The 21,777-nt window shown below is 44.1% G+C and overlaps 1 protein-coding gene across 6 annotated transcripts; it reads left to right on the top strand.

Moving 5' to 3' along the window:
- Window positions 1-677: 677 nt before the first annotated feature.
- LOC110497343 (PC4 and SFRS1-interacting protein) lies at window positions 678-21,759 on the top strand. Of its 6 annotated transcripts, none has more exons than XM_036954089.1 (18): window positions 678-832; window positions 1,489-1,582; window positions 2,130-2,206; window positions 2,383-2,521; window positions 3,466-3,561; window positions 4,030-4,125; window positions 4,978-5,022; window positions 5,520-5,579; window positions 5,975-6,038; window positions 6,260-6,359; window positions 6,810-7,008; window positions 7,436-7,539; window positions 13,060-13,115; window positions 13,215-13,285; window positions 15,198-15,299; window positions 16,070-16,271; window positions 20,368-20,464; window positions 20,797-21,759. In XM_036954089.1, exons 2-18 carry the CDS (start codon window positions 1,511-1,513, stop codon window positions 20,843-20,845), a joined length of 1,629 nt encoding a protein of 542 aa, XP_036809984.1. In that variant the 5' UTR covers window positions 678-832; window positions 1,489-1,510; the 3' UTR covers window positions 20,846-21,759. The 6 variants fall into 6 exon arrangements, with proteins under 6 accessions (XP_036809984.1, XP_036809985.1, XP_036809983.1 ...); XM_036954090.1 differs by having other exon boundaries at window positions 20,792-21,759; XM_036954088.1 differs by having other exon boundaries at window positions 20,747-20,960.
- Window positions 21,760-21,777: the final 18 nt, after the last annotated feature.

Below are 21,777 nucleotides of genomic sequence, written 5' to 3'. Positions count from 1 at the left end.
TGTGTTATTTAAGTGTTCCTTTTATTTTTTTGAGCAGTGTACTATAATACAATGAAAGAGAAGTGAGGGAACAATACTCAGTTCCTGTAGTGGTATGTTAGTAGGGCTAAGTACAGATCTTCACCACTGGAGGGCAATGAATCGCAAGCAGTAAGGAATGTGATTTCCTGTACTGGTGCAAGACTAGAATACTCCACTACATGTCAGCATTCTGTAAGATATGAAGACAGCTATAATGACCACGTCGACATACAAAGTAGCCAACAATTTCAATATTAAGTTATTTCACGCAAGAGTCGGCTAACGCTTTAAAAAAATGCTCTTACCTGCAAATGAGTGATATGCATTAGTATGTGATAACATAGTCGAATTTTGGAGTATTAGACAAACTCATATTTCAGTTTGAGGCAACTTGAGAAAAACGGAAAGTATAGTTCCTCAAGTCAACTGTACTAGCTGTCAAAATGATCACATGTGGACTTGGTCAACCATAATAACAGAATGCAGCATCAGTACCAAGGAAATGTACTTGCGCAGTTCTCCTAAACTTGCATCTTATAAGAGGGGTGTACCTCATCCACTTGAATTGTCTTGCATTGATTACATCTACAAATACAACCATGTGCACACCAGAAGCACAAATAACGTCACTTCAATTACTTTCTTCACGTAAAAAGACCAAGATACACATTGCAAAGACTATCATTTTTGTGTTTAGGATTTTAGCTCACCCTATTTTAGAGCTATTATGGTAAAATCCATTACCGTGTTGCGCGGGAGCAGGACAAGTTGTGTAGGCTGCTTAGCTAGCTACGAATATAGTACTACTTTGGTAAGCATTTTTCATTTTCTTCTAGGTAACACCATTCAGAATGTTTGTGAATATGATACTAACATACACATACTAGTATTCCTTTCTTAACGATATGTATTAGTTCGTTTTGAACTGAGGTCAAAGCTAGAAAGACAGCCCGCATGTTCATGTTGTCACCGGAAAATACTAGAATGTCGCGAAAAGGAAACATTGTATCTAAACACTAGGTAGCTAGATTTTGACAAGCACGAAAATGTATCTACATGTAAACATATGTAATGCCATGTTCATGGGTCGCGGGAGAATCGGTATTTGGAATGAAACTGGATTCGTCCACGTTTCTGTTTGTGTGCACGACCCGATGCGCTAATGCATGGGGGTAAGGGTTAGTGTCCTTGCTACATACCCACACTGTTATGCACGAATCATGCATTCTATAAGTCGTACACTTGTAGAATGGATTCGCAACTGAAACTCAATTCAGGTGTGCAATAGGTAGGTGCATGGTCCTGTAACATTTTCCCAATTGGCTTTTTCGTAGGACTTGATGCATTTCATCAAGCTGTTCTTTCTGTGTATGTAGGCTAAAGTTGCATTCTGTTTGCACTGTGTTCTACGTATTATTATTATTATATCAAATCACATCAAATGTGATTGGTCACATGTGTCAACAGAGTGCCGTACGTCGCAAGAAGAATGGCTCGGGATTACAAACCGGGTGACCTGATCTTTGCGAAGATGAAGGGCTACCCTCACTGGCCTGCCAGGGTAAGCCAATACACAATCACACAAGACAAGTTACTTCCATTTACCTTAACGACGTATGTAGAGCTGGGCGAGATCGACAAAAATCCATATCGCGATAAATTGTCTGAAATTATGCAATAACGATACATTTACAATTACACCACATTTTTTCATGTATTATTCTTTTAAACTACTACTAGTTTGCTGATTGTAGCCATCAATTGTCCCATTAACAATCACTCATATTAGCACAAATATTTCATTTCAAACTTCATATTTCTCTAGTATAGGCTACTTATCTTAATGAACGATATCAGCAAAATGCCTGTGATGGGTATGGTCTGTCGATTATTTTTGGTTTATCGTCCCAGCTCTAACGTATAGTCATTAGTCTTATTTCATGGTATTATAGAGTTGTTACTTCCATTCTAAACACTTAATGCACTTGTTACACAGTTAATTTGTCACATAGGGCATTTATTAAAGATGGATTTTTGGAATTGTCTGCCAATTACATGACATGTACACACTAGGCTAATCAATTCACTGCTCTTTCCCTTTCTACCAGATTAATGACTACTCTGATGGAGCTGTGAAGCCGGCCAACATGAAGTTTCCCATCTTTTTCTTTGGTACCCATGAAACGTAAGAAGTTATCTACAGTAGTTCCCTTTGTCTCACCCATACACTATACTACAATACACTACACCCTCTATCTGAACAATACACCAGTACTTGATATTGGCATTGTGTACAATATACAAACATCAGTTTGAGCACCAGAAAAGCATCTATGCATTGACTTTCCTCCTCTATTGCAGTGCATTCTTAGGCCCCAAAGATATATATCCCTACCTGCCCAATAAAGAGAAGTATGCCAAGCCTAACAAGAGAAAGGGTTTCAATGAAGGCCTGTGGGAGGTTGAGAACAACCCAAAGGTGGAGCTGAATGGAGAGAAGGTTTGTTTTATCTCCTCTCTTTTGTCATGTTGCTCTGGTTCATGTTCATTAGGGCACACAAACGGAAGACTTTATGCAACAGAAACTGAATGTGAGCGTTCAGCCTGGTCTCAGCCAAATGAAAAGTACTTTACGTATTTATAAGCACCTCTAAGACGTACTGTATGATGCCTGTTAATGGTCTAGTTACTTTAGACAGAAACAAAAGTGGGGAGGATGAGGGGCCTAATCCGCGACCGTCTACGTTGCACATTGAGAGTCGGGTCAGGGACAACTGTAGCATTTTAGCCCATCAAATCTTATTTTATTTGTCACGTACACAGTTTACAGCAGGTATAAACGGTGCAATGAAATACTTACGTGCTAGCTCCCCCAACAATCAGTACATTCATCCATTTACTTCCATTTAGTGCCAAATTAACATGACCCTGGAGTTCTCTATGTGGGGGGGGGGGGTGCCCTAATGGTTAAAGGGGCAATCTACTATTGCTACATCAATTTTGGGGCTGTTAAATTAATGATATATAGCCATTGATTCTTGAAGAATATAACTTATAAATGCCTCATGAGCTTAGTTCAAGTGTCATAGCCCATCAGAACCCAGAATATAAGCTTGTTTAACTCAACATTTAAAAAAAACAAAGTCAATGTAAACAAACACTGTATAGCTTCAAAATATGTGGTTAAATCTATAATTTGGACATCATGGATGGTCAGTCCTTGCATCCATAGTTCTGCCTATGAATGCAAGAGCAGTAATATTCTATTTCTCAAGGCCCATCCCTCAGCTGTTTACCAAAACAAGTGACCCCTTTTTGTTATTGTTTCAAATGTGGATTTCCCCTTTTAAGGTTGGGTTTTGGGGTGAAAGTAGTCTGTTCCTCGGTCTGTGATTTAGGAATGTTTTCTTCTTTCTAGTAACATGTTTGGTTTTCTTTCATTAGCAAATGATGCTGTCGGATAACGTAACGGAGAAGGACTCTGACAGTAACCCGGAAGGGGACGAGGAGGGAGGTTATGAGAAGAGGAAGAAACCCAAAGTAGGCTAACTACTCTACCATCTACCTTAATTCATAGGTCATTATTTTTATATGGACTTTACTGTGTTATTCACGTGAACACCATAGAATACTGACTAACCTCACTTTCTTGACAAGCACCACGCCTACGTAACATTAAATGCCGTGCGCTCTTGTACCAATGTGTCTGTCTGCTGTTGATGTTGTCTCCTTTTGCCAATGGTACCGTGCTTTGTGTCGTAATACCCCAGGAGGCAAATCTTGAATTGGCAAATGTTATTTGTGGGGTATATTACTAGTACTTGACCAGAGTTGTTTGTCCGAGCTGAATCCCAATTACGTGTGGAATTGTCTGGGAGCGAAGGACTGAAGTCAAGGGAGAGACGGGGCCCAACTTCTCTCTCTGTCTAGCTGTCAATTGGCCCCACTAAATAACTAACCTAACCCCCCCATACCCTGGGCCCTGTGTGTTTTGATATGGTTACACAGGTGTCGGGGGCTGAGAGTGAGGCTGGACAGGAGGAGGATGATGAGGAGGATGGGGGCATGCAGGTCTCTGAACAGGGACAGCCCCAGGGCCAGGATGTACGTACTGTTGCATGATGGGATAGGTGACCCTTGCACCCCACTTAGGGAAAGCATGATGTGGCACCTGGTGACTTTCCTTTTATAGGTGGTGTTATTTTGTTCCTATTGCTAGGCAACCGTGTTACCATTGGCTTGCACGACTACCGTTGCAAAGCCTTAAGGTGATGGTTTGGTGCCGTATCCTCCCTCTGTTTCTTAGCTAGCCTGGTTTTTCTGTTGGTAACAATGGTATTTTGAGTGTTTTACAACTGTACCACTGAACTACAGGCGAGGATAGGGGTATGGAGGGTTATTTCCCTATAGTGAATGGTGAGAGGGCAGGGCAAAGAGAGAGGAGTTTTCAGTACCTGTGTTACAGCCTGTAAGTTTAATATACCATGGATATTGGTGTGATTGTGCCCTTAAAATAACCACTGTCATTCATTTTGAACAAACCTGGGCTCTCACTATGGGGGATGACGCAAATGTTGTGTTTAGTGAGAGTGGTCATTCACCATAAAAATGTAAATAAATGGGTAAATGTTTTTGTGAATTAGATGTGGTATGTTAAATGTCATTTGCATGACCTGAAAGCATGTTCCCTCCCTTTCCTTCCCACCTCCTAAAGGTTTGATGTACTAGACTGTTTTACTGACTCAGGCACTGAGGCCTGATTGTTGATCAGTGACACGTGTTGCTCCCTTACTCCTTGTGGTGTTTTTATCAAGCTTTTAATTGGTGGGCTGAACTACAGCAATTCTTATCAGTTAAAGCAACGTATTTATGTTTTATTTTTGCATGGCATTCTATGTCGCTCTGGAGAAAGGTAAGTTGCTCTCTTGCGCCAATGACTGATCCTTCATTTGATAGGAACTGTTCTGGGACTTGGAAACTAGACTCTTGCCTGCTGACTTGGTAGGTGTAATACCACAGTAATCCACTAGATGTGGCTGAAACACAACTTCCCCTTATTTTAATGCAAGGACAGTTGGGAGGGAATTATTACAATACAGATGCAGTCAAATATATTGGCACCCTTGCATGGTTTATATTGGCACCTTTGTATGATTGACTATTTATTCTAAAATAAGTTAAAATTGAAAAAGATGTTGGTGTTTACACGTGTATTTGTTTGATTTACAACTGTACATGACAAAAAATAAATACATGAAGATTTCTAACTTCAAAGTAAAATAATGGCTTGGATTAAATTGATCAAATTAATTTGTTTGGAGCCAATGATTCTTGTTTACTGTGTAATTTCTCACCTGTGATAAGTTTCATGTGCCTACAGGGTAAAAATAGCAATTTTATAGAAAAGCAGAACATTCTACTCCATTGCACTGCACTGCATTGTGAAGAGCAAAGTGTGCCAATCTATTTGACAGCATCTGTATGTCTGTTTTTTCTAGGACCCCACACCAAATGAATCTACAGACACTCCCAAACCCAAGAGAAGAAGGAAGAAAAAGGTATCCCATATCCTCATTTATAAACTGGGTGCCCTGAATGCTGATTGGCTGTCAGCCGTGGTATATCAGACCGTATACCACGGGTATGACAAAATATTTTATTTTTCCTGCTCTAATTATGTTGGTAACCAGTTTTTATAATAGCAATAAGGCACCTCTGGGGTTTGTGGTATATGGCCAATATATCACGGTTAAGGGCTGTGTCCAGGCACTCTGTGTTGCGTCGTGGATGAGAACAGCCCATAGCCGTGGTATATTGACCATATACCCCCCCCCCCCCCCCCCCCCCCCCCGGGCATTATTGCTGAAGTATATCATGAATTCACCTAATCTAGACATAGTGCAACTTGTGAATTACTTTGAACCTAAACTCACTGTCTTGTGTCATTTGTCAGAGTGATGTAGAGGCCGACTCTGAGAAAGAGGACGCTGCCAACAGTCCCACATCCAGCCCTCAAGGTACAGTGTCTGTCAATGCAACCCTCTACCTTTCCCACTGTGTGCAAGACAGCAGACCTACCCCAGGCACTCTATTGTGTTGTCAAAGGGTAAAACAACAACCAAAGTAATGGAAAACAGCTTGCATAGCACTCCTCTGTATTGGGACAGTAGTGTCCCCCCTCATTATGATAGCTGATGACGACTCATAACTACAAACTCTATGACCTGTGTGTGTCCAGATGGAGAGGGCCCCACTCCTAAGCGGCGAGGCAGGAAGACCAAAGCTGAGAAGATGCTCCTACTCCAGCAGCAGGACCCCCAGGGCTCAGGCAGTGACCTGTACGGTTGTGATTATGGTTCATCTGTCTGTCTTACCTGCTGTTATCACCTGTAGAGGCCTCTTCAGCAGGCTTCTCCTTGTCCGACTCCTGCTTCTTATCATCAGGACTGGGGTCGCCATTCATATTGTTATCTAGAGCAAGAGACATACAGACAGACAAGAAACACACAGAAATACATACAATAAGAGCAAATGTGCATTTACAAGAACAATAAATGTGTATTTTAAGAATTTCAGTTCTATACAATTTCAGTTCTATGTATCTAATAGAATCTCTATATGAGACCCATCTGCTGATTTTAAAGGATCCACTAGTAATCCATCATTAATGGACTATTTAATTGTCAGAAAAACAACAGTGGCTCACCACTACTGTAGCTACCATTGAGCAACATTGCTTTGACTTTCCTGGGTAAAATAACTCCTAAAAGACGTTTCTCTCCATTCAGGGACACTGCTGAGTCGGAGAGAAAGAGAAAAAGGACGCCGGAAGACAAGTCCAAGAGAGGAGAGGAAGAGAAGAGGCTGGACGGGAGGAGAAAGAAGGAAGACAACAAAGGGAGAGAGTTGGAGGGGAAGAAGGACCCTGATGCTAAACGGAGGAGACAGACCAAAGAGGAGAGCTCCTCTGACTCAGAGAACCAGGAGGTGGGTGTTCCACAACCAGACAAGGGAAGTGTCCCAAATGGAACCCTAATGCCTATGTGGTACACTACTATTGACCAGGGCCCATAGGGAGTAGTGCACTAAACAGGTAATAGGGTGCCATTTGGGACTCGCAGAGGTGAACCACAACAAATCACCTCACCAACAGGGATTGGCAAAATTCCAAATGGCACCCTATTCCCTATGTGCCCTAAATAGGGATTAGGGTGCCTGGGGCTCTGGCCAAAAGTAGTGAACTAGTTATTCTAATTTAGTTACTGTTTCCACTATTACAGAGTGTGCCCTAAATAGCCTAGTGAAGCAGACAGTTACACAGTGAAACCATGTCATGACAAACGGTGCCAGCCAAGCATGTCTACATGTATGTACATCCAATCAGCATCTCTTTCTCCACCCCGTTAACCATTAGAAGAGCAAGGGGGTTGCGGGAGACCGCAAGCGGCAGCAGCCCACTCTGACCGAGACGGGGGACAAAGACGATCGTCAACGACGCAAACCAGACGAGCAGAAAGAGTAAGGCAACCATCCGTCTTATCTATCTCCCAACACTCACCTTTCTAGTTAGTACCCCACGGGGGCTCCACACCCCCCCATGGGGGTGTGGCCCACGGGGGCTCCACACCCCCCCCACGGGGGCTCCACATCCCCCCACGGGGGCTCCACACCCCCTCCCATGGGGGCTCCACACCCCCCCCCCACGGGGGCTCCACATCCCCCCACAGGGGCTCCACATCCCTGTTATGGGTGTAAGATGGCACAGTGATGACATCTCTTGGTAAATGTTCATTACTGCAACTCATGTGTTTTACCGGTGTGCTTGAGATACCCGGATGGATTGTGATGTACTGAACAAGACTGGTTACTCGCATCAATGCCTCTGTCTCATCATTTAACATTCAAACATGGAGTCGGATAACTAACCATGCTTTCTGCAAATTAGAGTCACCTGTTCTGGTTTACCAAACAAATGCTTATTTGAGTAATATTTCGCCGGAATTGGCCTTAGCCGGTTAGACATGGCAGCGAACATTCCCCCTCCCACCGTTATGAAGCTCAGTGGGGATTGGAGCACGAACTGGGATACGTTTAGAGGTGAATGGGAGGACTCTGCGCTAGCCACGGGACTTCTGGAAAAGGACGATGAGGTAGTGGCTGCCACTTTGAGGACTATAATGGGAACTGAATGCCGACACGTATACAAACACAACCTGAACCTAACAGCAGCTCAGCAAGGTAACGCTACAGCTATTCTTGATGCTCTTGAACATTACTTTAAGCCAGCAAAGAACGTCATCTACGAGCGTTATGTTTTCTGTTGTTGCAAAAAAGAGGACGGGGAGTCCATTGACAGCTTTGTCATTAGGTTAAGGGAAAAGGCAGCTACATGTGACTATGGTGCTTTAAGAGATGAACTGATCAGAGATGAGATTGTGCTTGGCATAACTGATGAGGGCACCCGCAGACGTTTGCTGAGAGAATGTGACCTGACGCTGTCCTTGGCAGTGGAGACATGCCGTGCAACAGAGCTTACTGATATACCGTTAATGTCCATGGGCTAGAAAGGCAACATACGGACAATGTCAATGCTACATTCAGGCAGCCAGTAAAGAAATTCCCCTTTGCCACAGCTAATACTACAGCCAACTCTGCAGTAGACAACCCCAATACATGCCGATATTGTGGCATTTGTCATGGACGAGGAAAAGAACACTGCCCAGCCTATGGAAAAATATGCAATTCCTGTGGTACAGCTAATCACTTCGCAAGGGTCTGCATGAAAAGCAAGAGAAAGGAGGGTAAAGTGCACTCCATGGAAACAAACACAGATGAAGGGAATGACAGCACAGAGGATGTACATGCTAGCGAGTGCATAGGGGCAGTGAGGGCAAAAGGACAAAGTGGTTTGTCACTCTGCTACTTAATAATGAACCACAGCAATGCCAGCTAGATTCAGGGGCCACATGCAACGTTATGAGCCTTAAAGACAAAAGGAGGCTCGCGCCCAGAGACAAACTCACACAGAGTAGCACCAAGCTGAAACTGTATTCAGGCCAGTTCATGACCTCTTTAGGCCTGTTTGTGACAGAGTGTGTTTTACGTGGCCAGAAACACACCCTAGAGTTTTAAATAGTTGAGGCTAGTCAACAGCCATTACTGTCAGGTTCTACATGCGAGCGCCTTGGGCTTATTAACTTCACCATCCCAGCTGATCTTAACATTATAGACAAAGTCCAGGCTGGGCCCCTGAGCAATGAGACACTCCTAAGCAAGTACCATGATGTCTTCAACGCACCGGTCGAGTCAGTTCCCGGGTTAGTCCACTTTGAGTTGGACGCAGCAATCCAGCCTGTCCAGTGTGCAATGTCCCAGTGGCCATGAAAGCAGCTACGAAGGCTCAGCTTGACAAATACGAAGCAGATGGCCACATCATATCCGTCACCGAGCCTACAGACTGGATAAGTAATATGGTTATCGTCTAGAAACCAGACAAGCTACGGATATGCATTGATCCTAAACACCTCAACCGGGCTCTGCGACGTTCACATTACATTATGCCCACGTTGGAGGATGGTCTTTACAAGCTCCCAAAGGCCAGAGTCTTCACGCTCGTGGATGCCAGAGATGCCTTCCTGCAGTGCAAGCTCGACGAGCCCAGCAGCTACATGACCACCTTTTGGACACCCTGGGGCAGGAAGAGGTGGTTGAAGTTTCCGTTTGGTGGCTCCAGAGGTGTATCAGCGGAATCAGCATGAGCTGTTGATGGGACTCAGTGGCGTGGAACCCATAGCAGATGACATCCTCGTAGTGGGCTGTTGGTGACAGTGATGAGAAGGCAGAATGTGACCATGATGCCAAGCTGCTGGCCCTGATGGTCAGATGCAGACAGGTCAAGCTAAGGCTAAGCATAAAAAAGCTTCAGTTTAAAGTGCCAGAGGTCTGCTTTCATGGGCACATCTTGTCCTCCACCGGATTGAAGGTGGATCTTGAAAAAGTGAAGGCCATCTGACGTGAAGGTGGTGCAGCGCTTCGTTGGATTCGTCACCTACCTGGCCAAGTTCTTACCGCGGCTCTCTGAAGTGTGTGAGCCACTAAGGAGGCTCATGGACAAGGACACCATCTGGCATTGGCTCCCAAAACATGACGCAGCGGTGAGGGAAATAAAACAACTGGTCACCCAGACACCTGTACTGCGATACTACAATGTGTCAACCTGTCACGATTCAGAGTGACTCAAGCCAGTATGGACTTGGCTGTTGCCTCATGCAGGAGGGCCAGCCTGTGGCATTCGCCTCTAGGGCACTCACCCCAACAGAGCAGAACTATGCCCAGATAGAGAAGGAGTGCCTCAGCATTGTGTTTGCATGCCAACGCTTCCACCACTACCTGTACGGGCGCGACAATATTACCGCAGAGACCGATCACAAGCCCCATATTGCTATATTCAGCAAGCCTCTTCTGAATGCCCCAAAACGACTGCAGAGCATGCTACTGGCCCTACAAAACTACAACCTCAAGGTGGTGTATAAGCCAGGGCCAGAGATGTATGTGAGTGACACGCTCAGCAGGGCTACTGCATCAGGCACTCACACACGCTCCATGCATGAACAACACGCAGTGTGCAGCTTACAAACAGAGCAAGTGGATGTTGAACACATCAACCAGGCTGACTACCTTAATGTTACGGACCAGCGCCTTATACAAATCAGACAGCACACAGACAGGGATGAGCAACTCCAGGCATTGAGGTCTGTGATTCTGATGGGCTGGCCCGACTGCAGGGAAGAAACTGCTTTAGGCGTCAGAGAATATTGGCCAGTCAAAGAGGAGCTCAGTGTTCAAAACTGAGTAATATTCAAGAGTCAGAGAGTCGTTATTCCCTGGTCTCTGCGCCCTGAGATGTTGGCTCACGTGCACTCAAGTCACATAGGAGGTGAGGCCTGTTACAGACAAGCACGTGACACACTGTATTGGCCAGGAATGCAGAGTGAAATCAAAGACTATGTCAGTAAATGCACAATCTGCAATGAATATGCCATTGAGCAACAGAGAGAGACGATGATGTCCCACGAGCTACCGATGCGCCCCTGGCAGATAGTAAGTCTAGATCTCTTCCAGCACAGTGGCAAAGACTTTCTGCTGGTAGTCGATCATTACTCAGACTTTTGGGAGATCGACCTCCTCCCCGACCTCTCAGCAGAGACAATGATCAAACGCTGCAAGGCTCAGTTTGCCCGCTATGGCCAGCCAGATTGCGAGAGGGCAAAGATGCCTGGAAAGCAATCCTGCAGTGGCGCAATACCCCAACAGAGGGCATGGATAGCAGCCCGGCCCAGCACCTCACGGCACGGCGCTTAAAAGCAGCTCTGCCAGTAGCCAGCACTCTCCTGGAGCCATGTGTGGTGACAGACGTGCTGGTGAAGCTACGTCACAGAAGACAGGTCTCCAAGTTCATCTACGACAAATCAGCAAAATACTTACCTGAGCTCAGGGTGGGTGAAACGGTGCGAATGAAGCCACTGCCAGGGGACCGGACAGGCCTCTGGAGACTCGGATCCTGTGTACAGAAAGTGGCACCACGCTCCTACTTAGTTGAAGTGAATGGATCACTGTACTGTCGTAACAGGGTTGACCTTCGGATTGCTGAGCCAGCACCTACTCAGAACCCTGATGGTCAAAGAGGTCGCATGACAAAAGACTGAACCCCAGCAAGTCACATGGGGCCTGAGGCACTGGGCGAAGAGCCAGGGGATCACAGGTCGGCCGCTCCCTCGCCCATCAATACTCCCGTTAGACAGTCAGGTGACACGCCTGTGCGGGGACGCGCAGTCCTCGCGGACAAGCCCCCTGTCTTTTCACGCTGCGGGTGTCTGTCCCAGCCACCAAAAAGACTTAATCTGTAGGTTTCCCATCAGACATTGTTGACAGAGATAAAAGTGAAGAGGATATCAAAATGTGTTGTTGTTACCTGAGAAGAAAAAAAAAAGCCAAGCTGTTCATGTTGGAAATTATGACGAGGTTTGTTCTGGTAGTGAATTGACAATGGGGGCTCCACATCCCATCCCCACGCGGGGGCTCCACACCCCCCCCCCACGCGGGGGCTCCACATCCCCCCCCCCCCCCCCCCCCACGCGGGGGCTCCACATCCCCCCCCCCCCACGGGGATATACATTTTCAATGGCTAGTGATTTTATTTTTTACTGCTCCATCTAAAAATGGCTCCCGACAGTCGGGTGTGTAGAAAGCCGTGTGTCAGAGGTCAATGTGACAAGATGACAGGGTCAGGGTTTATGTTGAATGGCAGCCGCAGCGGGAGGACAGGGGAGTGACATAATTGGATGTCAGACATGAGGCTCATTCCATGTGCACAGGTCACAAGGGCCCTGCTGGCGCTGGGCAGAAGTCTCCATAGAAACACTCCATAGGGGTCTGGATGGGGTGGGAATTGGGTTCCCTGTTCTGTACATCCATCTCAAATTATCTCCAGTTGATATGTTGATGAGGGAATTTCCAGTGGTGCTACTCTTAAAATGACTGGCAGTTCAGTTTGGTTGTGTGTGTGTACTTGTGAGGTTTTTGGTAAGTCATTTGCATGTTTATTTTTTCAATTTTTTTTATTTCACCTTTATTTTACCAGGTAGGCTAGATGAGAACAAGTTCTCATTTGCAACTGCGACCTGGCCAAGATAAAGCATAGCAGTGTGAACAGACAACACAGAGTTACACATGGAGTAAACAATTAACAAGTCAATAATACAGTAGAAAAAAGGAGAGTCTATATACATTGTGTGCAAAAGGCATGAGGAGGTAGGCGAATAATTACAATTTAGCAGATTAACACTGGAGTGATAAATGATCAGATGGTCATGTACAGGTAGAGATATTGGTGTGCAAAAGAGCATAAAATAAATAAAAACAGTATGGGGATGAGGTAGGTAAAAATGGTTGGGCTATTTACCGAACTTGTGAACTTCAAATTGAAATGGACACATGACCTGAGTTGATTTGGTGCGTTAATGGTCTTCTGTGTTTCAGGCAAAACAAAGATGATGGAAACAAAGTGGATGAAAGGAAAGGAGACAAGAAGAAAGGTGACTACTTGGTGCTACTTGTCCTCTGTCAAGATGGATCAACTCTGGCTTTCATGAACAAGTCATGACCGATGTCGGTTTTTGTTTCCTTCATGGCAGAGATATCGATAGAATCGAGGCTGCAGAGGTTGCATGGAGAAATCAAAATCTCCCTCAAGATTGACAACCCAGTAAGTTGCCCTAAAAGACTGCCCTAAATCTAGACCTTGCCTTCTACAGAGCCCTTACCCAAGAGACAATCAATTATTTACTTCACCAGGGTCATTTTACACACTCACTTTTTGCAGAAGAAGAAGCTTTCAAATCATTCTAGGTTTTAGTTGGGAGACAGTTTAATGGATCCTCCTAGCCATTGGGTGGTTTTGGCTTTGTTTGACATTTGTGGCTGTCACACTGAAGCCAGAGTCTAGTTGAACCTTATCTTGACCTGTGATGGATTCAGGTCTTCAGAGCAGACAAGTTGACTGAGTAAAGCATCAGGTTTTTGTCTGGGTTTACATGAGGCTGAAAGAAAAAGAAGCTGCTCTTTTTGGTTAGACCGAGGGTGGAGTTATTATGCAATGGTATAAGTACATTTCAAGTTGAACGTTTTGTGTGTCCGTCTATTGTAACGGATGGCTCTTCTGCTACTCTTAACCTTCAACCCCACCCAAACAACACCAACAATACCATATTTATGGGAGGGGAAACATCTAATCCCATTTTGTATTGGTCACATGCGCCGAATACAACAGTGAAATGCTTACGAGCCCATTCCCAACACTGCAGAGTTAAAAAGTTAGACCAATATTTGCAAAATAAAATGGTAACACAAAACAAATAAGGAGTTTATATACAAGGAGTACCCGTGTGGACAAGGGGAACACTAGTTGTCATTGAGTTCACTTGACCTCTTGACACCTTCCTGACTGTTACCAGACGTATTTCTGGGTGACATATAATATGCCATTTAGCAGATGCTTTTATCCTGGGTGACTTAGTCATGTCCATTATGCCCAGTCAACACATACCTTCTCAAATGGGCAAAACGGCTATATTAGTGACAAAACCAGCAGCTATATTAGTGACAAAACCAGCAGCTATAAAACCAGCAGCTATATTAGTGACAAAACCAGCAGCTATAAAACCAGCAGCTATATTAGTGACAAAACCAGCAGCTGTATTGGTGACAAAACCAGCAGCTGTATCGGTGACAATACCAGCAGCTATATTAGTGACAAAACCAGCAGCTGTATTGGTGACAAAACCAGCAGCTGTATTGGTGACAAAACCAGCAGCTGTATTAGTGACAAAACCAGCAGCTGTATTGGTGACAAAACCAGCAGCTGTATCGGTGACAAAACCAGCAGCTGTATCGGTGACAAAACCAGCAGCTGTATCGGTGACAAAACCAGCAGCTGTATCGGTGACAAAACCAGCAGCTGTATCGGTGACAAAACCAGCAGCTGTATCGGTGACAAAACCAGCAGCTGTATCGGTGACAAAACCAGCAGCTGTATCGGTGACAAAACCAGCAGCTGTATCGGTGACAAAACCAGCAGCTGTATCGGTGACAAAACCAGCAGCTGTATCGGTGACAAAACCAGCAGCTGTATCGGTGACAAAACCAGCAGCTGTATCGGTGACAAAACCAGCAGCTGTATCGGTGACAAAACCAGCAGCTGTATCGGTGACAAAACCAGCAGCTGTATCGGTGACAAAACCAGCAGCTGTATCGGTGACAAAACCAGCAGCTGTATTGGTGACAAAACCAGCAGCTGTATCGGTGACAAAACCAGCAGCTGTATTGGTGTTAAAACCAGCAGCTGTATTGGTGACAAAACCAGCAGCTGTATTGGTGACAAAACCAGCAGCTGTATTGGGCAGCTGTATTGGTGACAAAACCAGCAGCTGTATTGGTGACAATACCAGCAAAAGTTATGGCCAATTTCAGTTAACGTACTGAATTGAAATGGAATTGACCCCCAGCCTTGCACTATACTGTTATTATTGTTTGGGGGGGTGACCTTTTGTATTTTTGTCTAATAGGCTGTTACTCACCTGGTCGAAGAAGATAAATAGTTTTGTCTCGTGTGTGTGTAGGATGTGAAGAAGTGTCTGGTGGCGTTGGATGAGCTGGGCATGCTGCAGGTCACCACCCAGCACCTGCAGAAACACTCAGAGCTCATTGCAACACTCAAAAAGGTAACGTCTCTGTCAGAGCTGCCCCCCTACATACACACACACACACACACACTTAGTTCTCAATGCCTTTTGTTTCACCATAAACCAAGTGACCAATCATTATGCTAGTCCCTCCACACAGCTGCTGTGTCCTGAGTTAATGTTGAAGTGTGAATGTCACCAAAAGTGTCCCAGAATGCATGTGCTGACCCACCCTGCTGGGGTTGAGGGTAGAGCTTCCCCTACATCCTTCTGCTTAGGTCATAGACTCACACCTGCTGCCAGTTGGCCCTCTCCTTCTGCTTAGGTCATAGACTCACACCTGCTGCCACTTGGCCCTCTCCTTCTGCTTAGGTCATAGACTCACACCTGCTGCCACTTGGCCCTCTCCTTCTGCTTAGGTCATAGACTCACACCTGCTGCCACTTGGCCCTCTCCTTCTGCTTAGGTCATCACATTATAAGAGTACATAAGAACATCTGCTAATTGTATGCAACTGTAGGTGCATGTTTATATGTTCATGCATACCCCATGTACATGCTGCTCTTTGTTGCCAGATCTGGGGATTTAATAAGTGAAATGCTATTGATATTCTAATGATAATATATGTCCTTTAGCAGACTCTTTTACCCAAAGCAACTTATTCATTTGTGCATACATTTTACATACGGGTTGGTCCCGGGAATCAAACCCACTATCCTGGCGTTACAAGCGCTATGCTCTACCAACCTGAGCTACAGAGGACCAGCTATATCTCCTGTATTTACTGTCTGTTCTCCATGGGTGAGCAGATCCGGAGGTTCAAGGCCAGCCAGGACATCATGGACAAGTCCACCATGCTGTACAACAAGTTTAAGAGCATGTTCCTGCTGGGGGAGGGGGACCAGCTGCTCAGCCAGGTGCTCAACAAGTCCATAGCAGAGCAGAAGCAGCAGGAGGAGGCCAGGAAGGGAGCCCAGAAGAAGGCTGAGCGGGCCAGGGAGAACAACACAGGTACTGTGAGGAGTGAGGGACTGGGGCTCTGTTCCTATATACACACTGGCAAGCTGCACACTAGTGAACTTAGTAAAGCCAAGAGTGGTGCTTTGAAGAAGGCTGAGCAAGTCAGGGAGAACAACTCAACAGTGGGAGTGTAGGAGTGGGACCGGGGTCTTGTGGAGTGGGAGATTTGTGATACATGTAAGGGAGGTGGTTTGGTGACACACTACTGACTGTATGTCTGGACCTAAACCCAAGGCTTTAGCTAAGTGGGCTAATGTAATTTGGAGTTGTGTGGTTGATACCTGATCACTCAACAATAGCTGGGTTTAGAAGTTGTCCAAAAGTACTTGTCTCAGATCAGATTAGCCTACAGAATCCTTCAGAAAGATTAAGAAATATTACCCAGTATCTGTGGTTAGGGTCAATGCCCTACATATTCCTCCTTGGGAATCTGATAGAAATCCTAGATGTGATGAGCGTCAACTCATCAAACATTACAGATTCAGAAGGATGTGTGTCTTCCTCAGTGTTCTGCAATGCTCATTGTGTGGCCTGTGACATATCCTGTGAATTTCTGTCCAAAAGACTAATTGTTTGGGAGAAACTCCTCACCAGCCGGTATAGAGAAAGGCCAAACCGACTCTGAGACTTAACAGATCTGTGCCCTTTTGTTTAGAATGTTTTTTAGTAATTACAGTTTTTACATAAACAATTACTGTGGGAACATATTGTGATGAAAGATAAACACTCACTTAGTATAGGTAGTTACGTATCCGCTGTGATATGCACACACACATCTGATTTTTTGCATAAGTCAGGCAGTGTTAACATTAGGAGAATTATCTCAAATTCTAGTTATGCCCACATATCGTATTATGATTTGATACTGTATTTAATCAGTTATGGTGGGCTGGATCCAAACTGGAAATACGCGCAACTTTTTCATAAATCGTCATGTTGTCAATGGGAGATTCATTGGAATGAAAATTGGCGTGAGCATTGTGCATTCATCCCTGTATGAAAAGAGTGTTGTCTACTGATCATATAGGCCTTGGTGTTCTGGCCACGTCATTGGCCACCCTTTATGACCGGTTAGGCCACTCGTGTAGACTAAAGCCCTGTTCACACTGCAGGCCTTAATGCACAAATCGGTTTTGGAATACTGACTGTCCAAATGGCAAGTTACATGTGACCAAATTTGGATTTGTGTATGTTCAGACAAGTCATTTTCTGACTTGGCTACGCTAGTTGTCATAGTAACGGCGGGTGGTGTTGATTGGTGGTGGTGCTCGTGACGTGCTTCCTAGCACTCCATTTATTTTACCTTTATTTAACTAGGCAAGTCAGTTAAGAAAAAAATCTTATTTTCAATGACGGCCTAGGAACAGTGGGTTAACTGCCTTGTTCAGGGGCAGAACGACAGATTTGTACCTTGTCAGCTCAGGGGCTACGCTGCCGCCCCAAGTGTAGCAAGCTAAGGTGACAACAATGCCTGCCATGGACATTTCCCAGTTGCTTTCAAGGTTCAAAATCAGTTTTAGGGTCATGAAATCTGGTCAGCAGGTTATTGTCATGCAAAGACTGCCGGTCTCACGGTAAATGACCGTTAATTAACAAACACCTTCAGCATCTCCATGCCTCCTCGCATACAAGCCACTGATTCACAGCTTTGGAACATCTACATTTTAAAAAAGTCTAAATCAATTTAATGTACACCATCGCAATAAGTCCATGTATTTTCGTCAGGTCTAAAGAAACATTATGATATGAAGAAAAGGTATTTCAGAAGAACAGAACATGAGTCAGGTTACTGTAGGCCTATCTGGCTATGCTCCATGCCATGGGCTTGTTCATCTAGCTGATAATATAGAAGTCCCATCACATTATTCTATGTTCTATGATTTTATAGTAAGAAGAATATAATTGAACTTATCTGCATCAAATAGAAAGGATATTTTTCCCATTACGGAGCGAGTGCACATATGAAGTATGTATGTTGAGCATATAAGTGACCATTTGAAACTAGTCTTATATGCTAGATTTAGAGTTATTTGGGAACTTTAGTTGTGAATGATGCAAACATTAGAATGTCTTAGAAATCAGAACGTATATGGTCTGCATGATCCAACTGACTATAAGCTGTTGATGATTTGAAAAAGTATTTTAAAAAAGCTTGCACTCTGTTCCTTGCCTCAGGCTGCACAGCTGTTCTCTCATCAACTGATCACATTTTCAACCATAAAACTATTCTCAATTTAGTCTGGTCTTTACCAAAAATTTAACATTTGTTTCGATTTAGAATGGCCCATTTATCAAATGGGCAGGAACAGGGGCAGGGGGGAAAAAGATGTAATCTGTCTGCACTCAAATAGTGAGTGGAGGCCGCGCTTTCCCACCAACCCGTTTTGTAAGCTACTTGGGGTTTATAGCCAGCATGTGCTTAATATGAGCAGCTGAGAAATAAATATAAGAATATTGATTTCACTCCAAGCATGTCACCCAATTAATTATGAACATTCCCTATTACAAGGCTATTCAAAATGAAATCAAATTCACTAATTGCAGGCTAACTGTGAGCCGACCTGCATAATCAGTGAACCAACAGCATGGCCTAGGCCTGTACGTTCTCTCCCAGACTCATGGTATACATTTTGGAGCGGAGCAGAAGGTCCAGTCCATCCATTATGCATAATAATACAGTCCACACTGAAAAGCAATTACTATCATTTGTATAGAGTAGACCAATTATGTACCAAATATATCTTAAATCAGTTTTGTTTTTCTACCATGTGTAATATGCAGTAGGCGTATGTATTTTATAACATCTTAATTCCATTTTCTTTTTGGGGGATCTGGGCTCTTGCATCAGCTCCAATATGCTTATGGGAGTTTTGAATGAATCATCCCCTTAGAAAGAGCTGTTCAACTATGTTTTACTCTGTTCAAATGAATCATCACCGTGAGGTGCGTTTTAAAAGTAAGATAGGGCTACTGTTTTGACAAGTGCTTGATGTGATTTTCAATTGTATTTGCATTGACATCAGAGTGGTTAGCGGGACAATAGAGCCCTGAGTAGCAGGCCATTAGGATCTGATGGTAGTTAGCAAGTTGGGTACTACCAAAGAATGTCCAGAGTGCATAAAAGGAGATTACCATGAACGGTTACGTGGAATCTTACTGCGGTCATGACTCGTGACTGGCGGTAATATGAGTGACCCCTGGTAAAAACACCCTTTTTAAAGTTTCAAAGTATATGATCCAACTTTGAAAAGGAGCCCTTTTTGGCTAGCCACAGCAGTCAACTAGCTAGCTGTTTAGCTCTCTAGCATTCACTAATTTGTTTGTAAACAATTAACAAAATAGTTAGCTACCACTTGTTCTTGTCAAAACTGTCAAGAGAATCAGCAAGCAACAAGATATGCCTAAAAACAGTCTTAAAAAAAAACACTTGAGAGAAAATACATCCGATTTGAATCTTGATTTCAAACCACATACAAAGGTGATTTGAAATGTGACTTGAAATATCAGATTCATGTGATTTTATTTTTTTTGGTTGTTCAGACTGCAGGAAAAATACCAGATTATAATCAGGTATGCAAAAAAAATTGGATTTGAGTCATTTCAAACTGCCAATGTGAACAAGGCTTAAGAGTAAAATGCCCCAGCAGCCTTACCACCATAGAATTCAATTTCTGTGATCCTATAACTCTTCAGACTATGACCGGTCTGTAGGCATTATGCCCTTTTTTACGATGGGCTCTGTAAGTATTAACATGATCAGGAGGGTTGTGTTCTAGTCGGGACCACATCCGTACCACTTAGCCATACCTCAGATAAGTATCTCTATGAAACAGGCATTTCCAATGGATAGAAAATCAGATTAGTCTCCGCCTGGCCCAGATATAGGCATGAGCGTATCACATGTCATCCCCCTCCTAACTCCTACAGGAGATTTCAGATTTGGGGTCGTAAAAGGAGAGCTGGGAAAAAAATGTATGTCTGGGCAAGAAGATGGTTGTCTGTTTGGATTATTAATGCAGGCTGAAAGTGTGTGTGTGTCTGCGTGTGCGTCTGTTCCTGACGTGTGTGTGTGTGACGCTTGCTCTAGATAACAATATGAATGGCGACTCCAGTCCTGATGATAAGAAGCAGGAGTCGGACAAGGAGAAGCCTGCTGAAGAGGCCTCTACAGGTGATAACAGCAGGTAAGACAGACAGATGGACTGTTGGACGGACAGACCGACAGGGGCCAATAGGTTCTGGGTGTTTGGAGGTCTGTGCTTGCTCACAAGACCAATCCTGCATGTTCCTTAGGCCGTTGGCGAATGTCACTCGAATCTCACTCTGTTCACTGCTCTTTGGGCCTGAGTAGGTTTCATGAACAAGAATCCTAAACCAAGCAAATTTTCAAAGTATCCGTATTTTGTCAATTTGCTAGTTACATCCCCATTTTGTGTTTGTATAACTTCTATACACTTTCTTAACAGCGCTGTGCTAGTTGCCGTCCCATTTTCTAATCCCTTTGCCGGCAGTGTAGTGAAGGCCCAAGAGGAAACCAACTGATGAAGAACCATCTGACTGACTAAACGGAAGGGGATGTTGGTGCTGCTGACCTTCTCCTGAGTCCTGACTGATCTGTGCTGATCCCACCTGCACACACTAGTCCAAACACCACCAATAAGAGGTCCTGTTGCTTTGACATCATGTCGTACAAATCCAGGCTCTTCTCTGGTCTGAACACCCACGTCTTAAATCCTACAGAGCAGTGTCTTCCAAAGTCCTATTTTAGATTTCATTTTTTATGATGAATGCATCCACTGTGGCTGTTTTTTAAACTGATGGTAGTAAAAAGTGGTTCCACAAGGAAAATATGTTTAATTTAACTAGGCAAGTCAGTTAAGAACAAATTCTTATTTTCAATGACGGCCTAGCAACAGTGGGTTGCCTGTTCAGGGGGTTTGAACTTGCAACCTTCCGGTTACTAGTCCAACGCTCTAACCACTAGGCTACCCTGCCGCCCCAATACTACTTGGGGCGACCTTACTTTGTTTGAACTATTCTGCTATGTGGTGAAAAATGTACAGTATCATGTTTGAGAATGTCATGGCAAAAATGTAGTGGGTCAAGGAAGCTTTATAGTCTGTTTTAAAATCACTTAACGTTTGACATCGCAAGATCTTGCAGTTCAACTCAATTATACAAGATAGATCAAATATACGGTAGTTACTGGTAGGAGTCTTTGTATTACTAGTTAGTTTAGTAAAATGTACTTAATACTGACCAATATTACTCCGAGTAGGTGCACATTTTGTTCTTGCACAGAAAGGAAATACTACTTGTGCCAAAGGTTTTTTTTTCCTTCCACTCGCACACCCAAGTTTAAATGTCTGTCTGTTGTAAGTCCTCCAATTTGCTGACATTGATGTAAATAAGAGTATTTTTGTGCCTGTCTGAAAGCCTGTTTAGCCTCCTTTGTAATAAAGCATTGGGTCGGTAACTACATAAATTGATATTCAGT

This window comes from Oncorhynchus mykiss, chromosome 19 (assembly GCF_013265735.2).
Source record: "Oncorhynchus mykiss isolate Arlee chromosome 19, USDA_OmykA_1.1, whole genome shotgun sequence".
NCBI lineage: Eukaryota > Metazoa > Chordata > Actinopteri > Salmoniformes > Salmonidae > Oncorhynchus > Oncorhynchus mykiss.
The sequence above is the reverse complement of the archived record's forward strand: the minus strand, read 5'-3'. Positions and strand labels throughout refer to the sequence as shown.

Bases quoted from the DNA above. Each gene is read 5' to 3' on its own strand.
- LOC110497343 (XM_036954088.1), top strand. From the start codon at position 1,511: ATGGCTCGGGATTACAAACCGGGTGACCTGATCTTTGCGAAGATGAAG. The intron at 4,126-4,977 runs GTACGTACTGTT...TTCATTTGATAG, and splicing joins GACAGCCCCAGGGCCAGGAT to GAACTGTTCTGGGACTTGGA. The intron at 6,360-6,809 runs GTACGGTTGTGA...CTCTCCATTCAG, and splicing joins CAGGGCTCAGGCAGTGACCT to GGACACTGCTGAGTCGGAGA.